This window comes from Microcaecilia unicolor, chromosome 5, assembly GCF_901765095.1.
Source record: "Microcaecilia unicolor chromosome 5, aMicUni1.1, whole genome shotgun sequence".
NCBI classification, from domain to species: Eukaryota; Metazoa; Chordata; class Amphibia; order Gymnophiona; family Siphonopidae; genus Microcaecilia; species Microcaecilia unicolor.
This window is the reverse complement of record NC_044035.1, coordinates 247355274-247368404: the sequence shown is the minus strand read 5'-3', so window position 1 is coordinate 247368404 and position 13131 is coordinate 247355274. Positions and strand designations below refer to the sequence as shown.

The window sequence follows — 13131 nt, the reverse complement described above, 5'->3', positions numbered from 1 at the left end:
TGTTCTTAGATTGTACTTCCGTCATATAAATACATTTCTCCTAGGATCTAAAGTACAGATATTTCCAGATTTATCTAGAATTACTCAAAGAAGAAGAAAAGAGTTTTTGGCGTTGAAGCCAAGGACTCTGGGTTTAGGAGGAACTTTCCTCCTAAAATTTCCTTGTAGATGTATTATTTCTTTAAATGCACTTAACTATGTTTTTTTTTAACCTGGGAAATTACTAGAATTTATAAATGCTAAAGAGAATCGTGTTCATCCCTGATTATGATACGCTTCTCGGCTGTGTTCTTTTGGGCTCCTTCTACTCTAATTGTAATAATTGAAATTTAAAGTTAATATTACCTAGTACTTGGATCATTGTATTATATTGTGGACTAAAGTTATGAAAATAATTTTCTTTTTTCAATTTTCTTTTTTGCCCATATTATATAACCTTAGGGTTTTGCCGAATTTCCAATGTTTGTTTATAACATGAATGTAAATGAAAAATGCATAAATAAAAAATAAAATAAAAAAAACAAACAGGAAGAAATTTTTTCATTCAATAAATAATTAAGCTCTGGAATTCATTGCCAAGGGATTCGCTAACATTGGTTAGTGTATCTGGGTTTAAAAAACCTGGAGGAAAAGTCCATAGTCTGCTATTGAGATAGGCATGGGGAAATCCACTGCTTGTCCCTGGGATCAGTAACATGTATCTTACTACTATTTGGGAATCTGTCAGGTACCTGTAACCTGAATCGACCAATGCTGGATGGGCTAGATGGACCATTCGCTTGATCTAGTATGGCTATTCTTGTGTTCTTATGGTCCATTACCTAAGTTCGTTCTGTGGCAACTTAAAATTGTAGACATGGAGGGGCATAATCGAACGGAAACGCCTATCTCCATGGGCGTTTATCTCCGAGAACGGGTCCGTGAAGGGGCGGGCCGAGCCGTATTTTCGAAAAAATGGACGTTTTTGAGCTGGGCGTTTGTTTTTTTTTAGCGATAATGGAAACTAAAAACGTCCAGCTCAAAAACGTCCTAATCCGAGCCATTTGGTCGTGGGAGGGGCCAGGATTGGTAGTACACTTGCCCCCCTGATATGCCAGGACACCAACTGGGCACCCTAGGTCAGTGCGGTGGACTTCAGAAAAAGCTCCCACATGCATAGCTCCCTTACCACGGGTGCTGAGCTCCCAACCCCCCTCCCCCAAAACCCACTACCCAAAATGTACAACACTACCATAGCTCTTAGGGGTGAAGGGGGCACCTACATGTGGGTACAGTGGGTTTTGGAGGCCTCCCATTTACCAGCACAAGTGTTACAGGTGGGGGGGGGGGGATGGGCCTGGGGCCACCTGGCTGAAGTGCACTGCGGTACCCACTAAAAGTGCTCCAGGGACCTGCATACACGCAGGCCTCTAGGACTGGTTGCTGCTATATAACATTGGCACACCAGTTGACACCTGAAGACTAATCTCTCCGAAAACATCCTTTATTGGAATAACCGCGTTTACTCACAGTTAACTGCAGATCAGAGGTTGTGCCCCACTGGCAATGAGTCTCCCTGGTACTGAGATGAGCAGTAGGTCAGAGCTGGCAGAATGCTGTACAATGCCCTCTTTCAGCCACATTCAAGGGAAGAACTAAGGAAAGGGAACTAAAACTGGCTTACAAAAGTGGCCACTACCGCATGGACTACAACAGGAAACACAACAGGGCACACTCTGACCTAGTAGGCAGGGGGAAAAGCACCATGGGAGAAGAGCCTACCAACTACCAATATTGTGAGACTGTAACACAAGCTAATGAAATCACGGAGCCCAATACCCTACACCCACCACAATGCAATGCTGATGTGACCCTGTAGTGCACCCGAGAGCCACATCTGACCCAAGGAAAGGCTGTGACAGGATCGAACACATTCTGCTGTCATGGAGGTGGGTACGGCATTTGAGGCTGGCATACAGGCTGGGAAAAAAGTTTTTAAAGTGGGGTTTTTTTTTGGTGGGAGGGGGTTAGTGACCACTGGGGGAGTCCGGGGAGGTCATCCCCGATTCCCTCCAGTGGTCATCTGGGCAGTTGGAGCACTTTTCTGGGACTTGTTCTTGAAAAAAAGGGGTCCAAAAAAAGTGACACAAAATCGCGGTTAAAAACGCCTTTTTTTTTTTTCCGATTATCAGCTAAAGACGCCCATCTCTCCTCGGCTGATAACCACGCCCCAGTTCCGCCTCCACCACGCCTCCGACACGCCCCGTCAACTTTATTCGTTTCCGCGACGGAGTGCAGTTGGAAACGCCCAAAATCGGCTTTCGATTATACCGATTTGGGCGCCTTTGCGAGACAAACGTCTATCTCCCGATTTAGGTCGCACTATAGGCGTTTTTCTCTTTCGAAAATAAGCTGGATTATCTCCCAGCTCAGTTCCTCAGGCCACTTGTGCTACACATTATGCAGGCCAGGAAATCTTTTGCAGTTTGTACTGTGTCCAATATTTGTGTTATGCCCTCGTGTTTATTTATTTATTGCATTTGTATCCCACATTATCCCACCTATTTGCAGGCTAAATGTGGCTTACATAGTTTTGTTATGACATTGTCATTACAGAATATCAGATACAGTTAGTAGTGTGTAGAGATTAAGTAGGGAAGAAAGAGGAAGTGATTAGGCGGATGATAGTAGAAGTGGATTTTCCTAACTGGTTGGGTTGGGAAAGTGAATTAGTGAAGCTGTTGGCTCTCGTTGTAGGCCTTGTTGAAGAAGTATGTCTTCAGAGATTTGCGAAAGCCATGCACAGGCTAGCCAGGAAAAGGAAATAGGACCGTATATTCCTTCCTGTGTGACGCCACCTGGGAGGAGTAGTCCTGAAAGCAGAGAATGAGGCACTCTTCATAACTGATGAATTTTCCAAACTGCAAAGCTCTCAAAATTTCCTGTTCTGTGATTTGAAAATTTAATGAGCGTGGAATCACCACACAGTCTATAGCCCTTAGTACTTTTTGGACCTATGCGGTGTGCCTGCTCAATGCACAGGGGCCCAGCCTTACTCTGCAACTGTACAGAGGTCACAATCATTACAATGTCAATACAATAAAAAATTTAATAGCATAGGGTGTAAGCAAAGACAGAACGTAGATAGAGTAACAGGAGTAAGAAAATAAGGGACTATTGTTAGGGAATATGGAGTCTGCGATAAACAACTGGAGGTGCAGGGTTTATATTGAGGTTCTGCCCAGTCCTATACAGAATCCAGACTTCTGTCCACTGAGAAAAATTTGTTGAATGATGCTATTTATTATGATGGCGATTTTACCGAGTAGCTGAAACTAGGGGGAGGGGGAAGGTTTCTTAATGCATAGACGTTTATACTGTCTTGCATTTCTAATTTTAAAAAAGGAGTTGGGAGAGGGTTGTGTGATGTGGTGGAGGGCAAAGGTGTGGAAATGTTGCTCTAGCTTCCCCCCGCCGCCCCCCAAATATTTCTGTCTAGAGATGCCCTTCTTTTCATGGAAAATGCTTGTGCCACAGAGTATTATTGATATTGCTTTTTCTACTTTTTGCATTTCCAGTCTTTGAGATTACTGCCCTGCCCGCCTTCCCACACCCTGGCTTTTGCTGCTTGTGCCCTTTGAACTAGTGACTCATCTTCTCTGAGAAGACTGGCTAAATAAAAAATGTCAAACTCTTGTATATTCTAGCCTCTTGTTTAATTTCTTATTATGGAACACCCAGTCTCGTTTTATGACCGGAAAGCATTTATTTCTTGCACACTTCCTGCCTCAGAAAGCAGATACTCGGAAAGTGAGCAGGGTTGGAAAAGGCTCTCTGACAGGCTGCTGCAGCAATCAAGTGTGCCACAGGTTAAATGAAGTTCAGTATAAGAATGGAGTCACTGAGGGGTCCTTTTTATTAAGTGCGCTGAAAAACGGCCTGCGCTGGTGTAGATGCATGTATTGGATGTGTGCAGGTCCATTTTTCAGAGCACCTGCAAAAAAGGCCGCTTTTTTTTTAAGCTGAAAATGGACGTGCGGCAAAATAAAAATTGGTCCGCGTCCATTTTGGGCCTGAGACCTTACCACCACCCATTGACTTAGCGGTAAAGTCTCACGCATTAACCGGGTGGTAATTGTCAGTGTCCGTACACTGCTGATTACTGCTTGGTTAGTGCTGTGCGCTGGAAATTTTCCAGCACACATAGTGGACATGCAAAAAAAAAAATGAAATTACCACCTGGGCCACACGGTAGCTGGGCGGTGGGCGCGCTTAGGCACCTGTGCGGCTTAGTGAAAGGGCCCCTGAGTAAAGTCTAATCTGCCCAATCAATGTGGGCCAGCTTTATCTTTGCTATCAAAAAGCTTTTGTCAGGAAAAGTGAATTAATAATCACTTTGACTACAAATAATGAATACATTTAGTGAAATGTGCTCAGAACCAGGTGCTCTTAATGGAAGAAGCAGCCATTCCTTCACTACACTTAACATAAAAAAACTATTGAAAAAAAGACTGATAACTCTAATTGACCAATATATTGTACCATTAATATCCTGTCAGTTCTTACAAAAATGTATAATTCTCGTGTCTGAACTTCAGTGTTTACAAAAAAGTTCATCTTTGGACTATAATATATCTCAATAATCAATCCTTTGCCAATGGGTCTCCTTGCTGGTATGGCTGTGATCTTCACTCCTCGATGCTTTATGTCGGGTCCTCGAGGCAGAACCGGAATTCGTGAGCCCTTGGGCCACTGCCGAGGAGCGGCAGAGACAGGCAAGACCACCCTGGGACTGGATACAAGGAAGAGCAGGACTGGAACTCTGGACTGGAGTAGTAACTGAGGCAGGCAACTAAAACAGGCAGAACAGGAACAGCTTCACCTGTGCTTGACCACCGTTCCTCCGGAGTTGAGCTCCGGAGTGCAGGTGGCCGGCAGGACTTGCAGGATAAGGCAGGAACTGAAGATCCAGAGGACCCACCCTGGGTCTGGGATACACAAGGGAGGCTTGGCACGGAGCTAGACTAGGACTGAAAGCTGCACACTGCCACTAAGCCAGAAACACCAGACAGACTAAGGAGACAAGACGTACACAAGGCTTGGCAGGAGCAGGGGCAAGGATAAACATGCAAGCAAGGCAGGACGGGGTTCAGGATATACACTCGGGATATACACACTAGCTAGGCAGAGACAGGATTCAGGATATACACACTAGCTAGGCAGAAGCAGGACTCAGGATATACAAGCAAGCTTGACAGAAACAGGAACCAGGATATACAGCGAGCTTGGCAAGCAGACAGAAGAAACAACAACCAGGAACTAGCAGAGTCTTTGGGCAGGCAGCAGACAATAGAATAAACCTAGGAGCTAACAGAGTCTTTGGACAGGCGGCAGACAATAGAGTAACCAGGAGCTAACAGAGTCTTAGGCAGGCAGCAGACAATAGAATAAACCAGGAGCTAACAGAGTCTTTGGGCAGGCAGCAGACAGAAGAATAAACCCGGAGCTAACTGAGTCTTTGGACAGGCGGCAGACAGAGGAATAAACCAGGGATAACAGGGTCAGGGCTGAAGCTTCAGACTCCAAATACAGACAGAGAGAAAATGGCTGAAGCTTCGGACTCCAAACACAGAGCAAGGCAAAAGAAGGACTAGCAGTCCACAGACACAAAGCAGAAGGGCAAAAGCCCACACGGAAGGACAGCAGTCCACAAAGACAAAGCAGAAAGGCAGGAGCCCACTCGGAAGGACTAGCAGTCCACAGAGACAAATAGCAGATGGGCAAAAGCCCCAGAGAAAGGCTAAGTAGCAGCACAACAGTGCACTCACTAACCTGACGACCTTTTGGCATAACACATGCAAAGGCCCTGAATGCAAGCACAGCACTTCCTTATGAAGGCTCTCACTGATGATGTCACCTACTGCAGGACAGGAGCAGGGAGCACACTCACACCAAGGAGAGGCTTGGAACACATAGGAAGTGAACACACAGGAAGGACAGGCAGGAGCCATCTTGGAAGCTGGAACAGAACAAGTGGGAGCCGTCTTAGAAGCTGGCTCCTCAGAGAGGCATAGCCCACACAGGTGAGGTCTAGTGAAGTAATCAGCACACAGAGACAGAGACAAACCTAACACAGAAACAGACAGAAGCCAGCACAGATGCTGACCCCCAGAAATAAGGTAAGTCTGAGGGTGGTCACGACCACAGACGTGACACTTTAAACCAAACATATTCTCCTTCAAACAACTTTAATTACACCTCAACATGGCCAGTGTTTTACATTCTGCTTCTTTAGGGGGCTGTTAATAAATAACCTAATCTATAAATAAATTGGGCATGACTGCAACCAGAGTGGGGCACAGAATTTGTTGGGGGGGGGGGGGGTCTAGAATCCAGTTATTATTATGCTACATTTGTATCCCACATTTTCCCACCTTTTTGCAGGCTCAATGTGGCTTACATATAACCGTTAATGGTGTTAGCCGATTCCGGTCTGAACAAATACATAGTATGAATGAATACAAAGTGATATTGTGGTAGAATGATTTGGTTACATTGTGTCGCAAGTGTCCAGGTATTCTTATGTTCTACCCTCCTAGGCCCATTTTGTTCTGTTTCAGGCTGCAGTCTCACACAGTATGTGTATATAGTTTCAGATTGATTAATGTTTTGACCTCACTGTTATGAATTAAAATTGACCTACTGTTGTTGTTGTTTTTGGTGAGTTAGGTAGCTAGAGATTCCAACCAGGGGCGTAGCCACGGGTGGGCCTGGGTGGGCCCAGGCCCACCCACTTTTGCCCAAGGCCCACCCAGGAATGGTGCACTGACTCGCTATCCCCAAGTTGCATCCGTAGCTGGCTTGCTTCCTTCCCTCCGCTCCCACAGCAAGTCCTTCAATTGTTCGTTTTGTTTTTTATTCTGTAGCGGTGCTTCGAACTTGAGACCCCCCCCCCCCCCCCTGCCCGGAAGGTCATCTGTGTCTTTTTCCTCCCTTCTGTTGCTCCTTTCCCTGTGCTCCCACCTCGTTCCGCGAGTCCGCCACTTCAGGTTTTTTTTCTCCCTGCTTCTGCCGTGGTGCTTCTAACTGGCGTGCGCAGGCGATTCACACACACAGGGTGGGATTCAGGGTTCGCTCTTCCGCATCCCACCCTCTTCGATGCAACTTCCTGTTAGGGCAGGACGCACACGGCAGAGGGAACCTCGGAGCCAGCCCGTGTCTGTGAATCGCTGTGCAGTGCACGCCAGAAGCACCGCGGCAGAAGCAGGGAGAAAAAGAAAACTGAAGTGCCGGACTCGCGGAACGAGGTGGGAGCACAGGGAAAGGAGCAACAGAAAGGAGGAAAAAGACAGAGATGACCTTCCGGGCAGGGGGGGTCTGGAGGGAAGGGAGAGAAGTGCTGCCCTGTGGGAGGGGCAGGCTGGGTGCTGGACAAATGGGGGGGCTGTAGGGAGAGAGGGGCTGGAGGGAAAGAGATGCTGGAGCTGTTGGGGAAGGGCTGGAGGGAAGGAAGAGAAGTGCTGGATCCATGGGGGTAGGCTAGAGAGAAGGGAGGGGGGTACTGGACTTGGGGGGGGGGTCTGGAGGGAAGGGAGAGAAGTGCTGCCCTGTGGGAGTGGCTGGCTGGGTCCTGGACATATGGGGGGCCTGTAGGGAGAGAGGAGCTGGAGCTGTGGGGGTAGGGGCTGGAAGGAAAGAGATGCTGGAGCTGTGGGGGGAGGGGCTGGAGGGAAAGAGATGCTGGAGCTGTTGGGGAAGGGCTGGAGGGAAGGAAGAGAAGTGCTGGACCCATGGGGGTAGGCTGGAAAGAAAGGAGAGGGGTACTGGACTTGTGGGGGGGGGGGGGGGTCTGGAGGGAAGGGAGAGAAGTGCTGTACTCATGGGAGGTGGCGGCTGACTGGCTGGAAGGAAGAGAGGTGCTGAACCTGGGAGAAGGGAAAGGAAAGAGATACTGAAGGCAAGGGATGCAAGAACAGGGAGTCAAATACTAAACACACAGAACAAGTGAGAAAAGGAGGGAAGCCAGGCAAGCCAAATGCGGGCAGGGGGAAAGAGGGAGGGGAGAGAAGCTGGATGGGGAAAGATAGTGGCACAAAGATGGATGGTGAGCATGAAGAGAAAAGAAATGCCAAATGGACAGAAGATCCTAGCGAGAGAAGAGAAGTCAGTGGTTAACAGAAACCAGAGCCTGGGATGAACATTATTTGGAGAAAAAAAAAATGACCAAACAACAAAAGGTAGAAAAATATTTTTATTTTCTACTTTGTGATTAGAATACGTCAGATTTGAAATGAACATCTTGCCAGATGTGATGTTAGATATGGCTGGGGCCCAGGGCAGAAATCTAGGAGGGACCCCAGAGCACATTATCAGGCTGCACCTTCTTCAAGTTTTGGCAGGCTTGGGGCTCTCTCTGGCCAGGGGGCCAAGGGCAGTTGCCCTAGCTGCACTCCTCTAACACCATCCCTGGCATGTGTCATCTTTCTTTTTTGCACTGTATAGGAGGAAATGCATCTCTTTCTATTTCTCTGGTATTGTACTACATGAAAAGGCTGGCTTCATGGGATTTCGGTTTAATTAATGTTTATATTTGTGGTCACCTATTCTGTATTTGGCATTTGTGTTCTGTGTGTGTGACCAAGGTATTCTTATAGTATGAATTTTCTATGTAGCATTCTGTAGTAATTTGGCTTGTTCAGTTTTCCTAATAGATGTTGATATTTTAGGGCATCACTGTAATATTTAGGGCCCTAAAATATTGTAGGTAGAATCCTTGTTTTGGGAGCTAGTGCTGGAATGATAGATTTGATCTAGGTTCTGAGTAGCTTGAATTACTTTACACGTCTGTTATTGAGATTACACAAGAGACAAATATGTATTTGGTGAGTTTTATGGGGAAGTGTCCTAGCCCTGCTCTGCATCCACTGTTGGGGAAGGGCCAGGGGGTTCTGTGGATGCAGAATGTATTTGGCTTCAATACCATATAAGACAGAGCTTCCGAAACTGTGGGTTGGGATACCAAATGGGGTCACAAAACCCACATTTGGGGTCACAACTTGAGTGGGCTCTCTATGGTACATTGTTCTGCACCTCCAGGGGGGGTCACATAATTTTATTTGGCCACTATTATGGGGTTGTGGCCACAAAAGAATTGACAAACCCTGATACAGGAGAAGCATAAATGTGTTGGGGGACCATGGCTCAATGGGGACTGAAGAGTGCAGTCTTTTGGACTTCCCTCTAGCTTTAGTGTGGCCTGCACTGCTACCCTCATTGAAGTTATTGGGAGCGAAGTAGGGGTGGAGCATGGGGTGAGGCAGAGCACGGGTGCATCAGGTGGTGGGTTTTTCTCTTTCAGAAAGTTGGTAACCCTAGAGCCCACCCATCCAACCTGTTGGCCCACCCAAAAATTGCCATCTGGCTACGCCACTGATTCCCACATGTGAGTATGACATGGCCTGCATGTTCTTGAAGAAAGCAAAGATACTTACTTATAGCAGGTGTTCTCCGAGGACAGCAGGCCAGTCGTTCTCCCATACCCTTCCCTTGGAATTGCTTTTGTGTAGCTATTATATTGTAGTGCTGGTCCCGTGCTCTTACGGTGGGCGGGAAGGCACTCACGCATATTCAGTAGGGATGCTAGCACATGGCCAATGTATACGCTAGGAAAGCGTTTTGCACCAGGTGAAGTGGATGACAGCCAGTGTTTACTGGGAAAAGCTGCATCTGCTGCAAACTCGCTGTGTCTGAAATGAAAGTTCTTAATCTATCTCTTTGGATTCCGTTAAAGATCCTGTGATCACAGGGGGAAAAGCCGCAGACAGTTGCAAATAAACTGCAGTAGCACTGTAGCCCAGTAAGGACTGACTAATTAAGCTGGGAGCACAAAGGCCCAGAAGAAACTGTTTAGTTTATTAACCTGAAAAACTGCCTTTCCCTAGAGACATCAGAATGGTTAAAAAAAGGTAGATTTAATATCTTAGGCAAATATCTTGTGCAAAGCAAAATATAATGAGGCAACAGATACAAAGTACAGACAATGCACAGAAAGTGGTGAACGAGAACCAAATTCAGCTTGTTGTCCAGCCAACATGTAAAACAAAAGCAGCACAAATAAAAGGAAGCAAAGGCTAGCAAGATGAAACAAGCAAAGCAAATACATTAAAACATCACTTGTGGAGTGAAGGAGTAGCCTAGTGGTTAGAGCACTGGGCTTGATATTTTAAGTGTGCTTGGTTCAAATCCCACTGCTGTTCTTTGTGATCTTGGGCAAGTCACACTCTTTTGCCTCAGGTACTGAATTAGATTGTGAGCCCTCCAGGGATTATGGAAATATCTAGAGTACCTGAAAGTAACTCACCTTGAGCTACTACTGAAAAAGATGCAAGCAAAATCCACATAATTAAATAAGAAATTTATAGTAAACCACCAGGGCATGGATTAGTGTCTGAAGGTCTTTATTGCTGTAAAAATGGACATAATTGCTGAATGTTAAAACAAACAAAAAAAATACAGTAAAATTTATTTCTGCATGGAGAGCTTGGCGTTGTAACTTGGGGTGGAGGGGGGAAGGAACAATATTCCCCGAGATAGATGGCAAGGTTGTTTTGCTGTGCTAATCAGATCAAGAAATTTGAGGCTCTTTGGATTAGCAGTGTGTTTATAGTCGGAGTCTGTTCTTACATGGCCCCCTCTGACAACCTAGTATCAGTGAGGGCTGTAATTATGTGGGAATTATTTCTTTGATATACCTACTTACCATAAGAAATATACAATTTGGAATAATGGGGCAAATAGGGTTTTTCTACCTCCTTACACCCACCCAAGATACAATGGACCAGCCACCTCCCAGATATGGAGTAACAGAAAAGACAGAGGCCGTGCTCTTTCCAAGGAGTAAGTCTTTATTCCAAAATAGATGACAGCAAAGCAATCAGGCGATAAAGTAATTGGGCAAAGTAATTAGAGTAATTAGATAAGGAATTAGGGAATTAGGTAATTAGGTCAAATAATTGGACAGAGTAATTAGATAAAGTAATTGGACAAAGAATGTTAAAGTAACAAATGGCAAAGAAATCAGGCCATAGCAATTTGTTACAAGAGGGAGAGAGACCACTGCTGTAAAAAGTTACTCTCTGTTGATCATCTCCTTCTCTGACTAGATTCAGTACCACAGTGGCTTTATATACACTGGACTGAGCACCAATTCCCCTCCCATCCAGTCTACAACTTGCCATGCCAGCCAAATTTATTGTAACATCAGCTAAATTCTGTCTTACGCTATTGTTTACAGAATACAGAATAATGTTTATAAAACTCAGCATCTTAAAATAAGTTCAAGGTTCTTTTACTGAAGATTGCAGTGCTATTCCCTCGGACCCAGGTCTTATCACTGTTTTATCTAAGTCCTCAACACTTCTACCCTCCCAATGTAAACATATTCTTCTGAGCCAGAGTAAGTGGCACCATTTCTGTAAGGGGAGGGGGAAGAGCACTCTTTGCTGGTACAGTGTGACCTGGCATTTACAGCATCAGCAGAAAGCATAGAAAGATGACGTTTGAGCTTTTAGCTATGTAGGTCATGGGTCATGCCTGTCAGTAAGCAGAAAAGTGCAAATCATCTGTTAATAAAGAGGCTCTTCTAAGGATTATTTCTGCAATTTAAGCTGAATAGATACTGTGTTAGAATGTAAAAATTGCTTGTCACTAGTTTGTAATGAGTTGACCTAAGCCCCCAATTGGATGTCATCAGTGAAAAAAATATAGTTGATCCAGAAGACTTGAATTAAGGCTGCCAGAGGTAGCAGATAAAGATTGAATAAAATAGGAGCCAATACTTAATACTCCGTATTGAACAGGATGAACAGTGGCGAGGGCAGAGTTCAATTAATGTGGAAAGTATGGCTATATAGCTAAGAAATAAGCCAAGCTAAGGGGCCCTTTTATTAAGCCGCAAATTTTGAGGCTCATTTTCAAAGCACTTAGCCTCCCAAAGTTCCATAGAAACCTATGGAACTTAGCCTCCCAAAGTGCTTTGAAAATATGCCTCATAGGCGCCTACACGCGCCCAGCGCGTGTCAATTTTGAGTTACTGCCCGGCTACCGCATGGCCCGTGCGGTAATTTCATTTTTGACATGCATCCACTATGTGCCCTGGGAAAGTTTTATTTTCTGGCACGTGAGCGGTAATCGGCATTTTACATACGTATACTATTACTGCCTGGTTACCGCATGAGACCTTACCGCTAGGTCAATGGCTGGCGGCAGTGGTGTGCTGGTAAATGTTTAACAGGAGGCTCTCTCCCCCGTCCACCTCTGCGCCCCCCTCCCAAATTGCAGAGCTGGCTATAACTGGGGAGAGAGCCTGGGGGGGGGGGGGGGCAATGCACTACTCCAGGAAAAAAAAAATTAAATGATCCTAGGTTCCAATCTAATTCATGTTTAATGTGGGATAAAATGCCATAAATAAGTAAATAAATATAAACTTTTAATGTTGAGCACCTGATTCTCAAAGTGGACATATTCCAAACCCTATAATGAAAATAAAATGATTTTTTTCTACCTTTGTTGTCTGGTGACTTTGTTTTTCTGATCATTCTGGCCCAGTATCCGATTCTGCTGCTATCTGTCCTCATAACTCCATTTCCAGGGCTTCCTTTCCATTTACTTCTTTACTTTCCACCTTTCTTCTTTATTTCTTGCCATACATCTGTAAGTAAAAGCTGGGTCCTCCGCAGACTTGACTGTCCAGTGGATCCAGCTTCTGCCTATTTTTTTCATCCATGTGCAGTTTTTTTTCCTCTCTTCCTTTTCCCTCATCTCATCTCCTTCCTCACTCTTCCCTCCCCTCCATCCATGTCCAGCATTTCTTCTCTCTCCCTTCCCTCCCCTCCATCCACCCATGTCCAGCAACCCTCCTCTCCCCTCCATCCACCCATGTCCAGCAACCCTCCACTCCCCCTGCCCTCTCCTCCATCCACCCATGTCCAGCAACTCTCCTCTCCCCTCCCTCCATCCATATCCAGCAACTCTCCTCTCCCCTGCCCTCTCTCCATCCATCCATACCCAGCGATTCTCTTCTCTCCCCAGCCCCCCTCCAGCCATCCATACCCAGCTAGTCTCTTCTCTCCCCTGCCCCCCCTCCAGCCACCC

At 45.8% G+C, this 13131-nt stretch overlaps 1 protein-coding gene across 3 annotated transcripts in view; it reads left to right on the top strand.

Annotated features, from left to right (window-relative positions):
• Window positions 1-13131, top strand: part of B4GALT4 (beta-1,4-galactosyltransferase 4) — a 90736-nt gene that overhangs the window by 57740 nt on the left and 19865 nt on the right. The window contains exon 6 of one of the 3 annotated variants that reach the window (XM_030203929.1): window positions 3558-3622. The exons of the other annotated variants lie outside the window; for them this stretch is intronic. Within the exon in view, the coding sequence (XP_030059789.1) occupies window positions 3558-3564 (7 nt within the window). The 3' untranslated portion in view covers window positions 3565-3622. Of the gene's footprint in view, window positions 1-3557; window positions 3623-13131 lie in introns of those variants that run through there. 3 annotated transcript variants of the gene reach the window in all.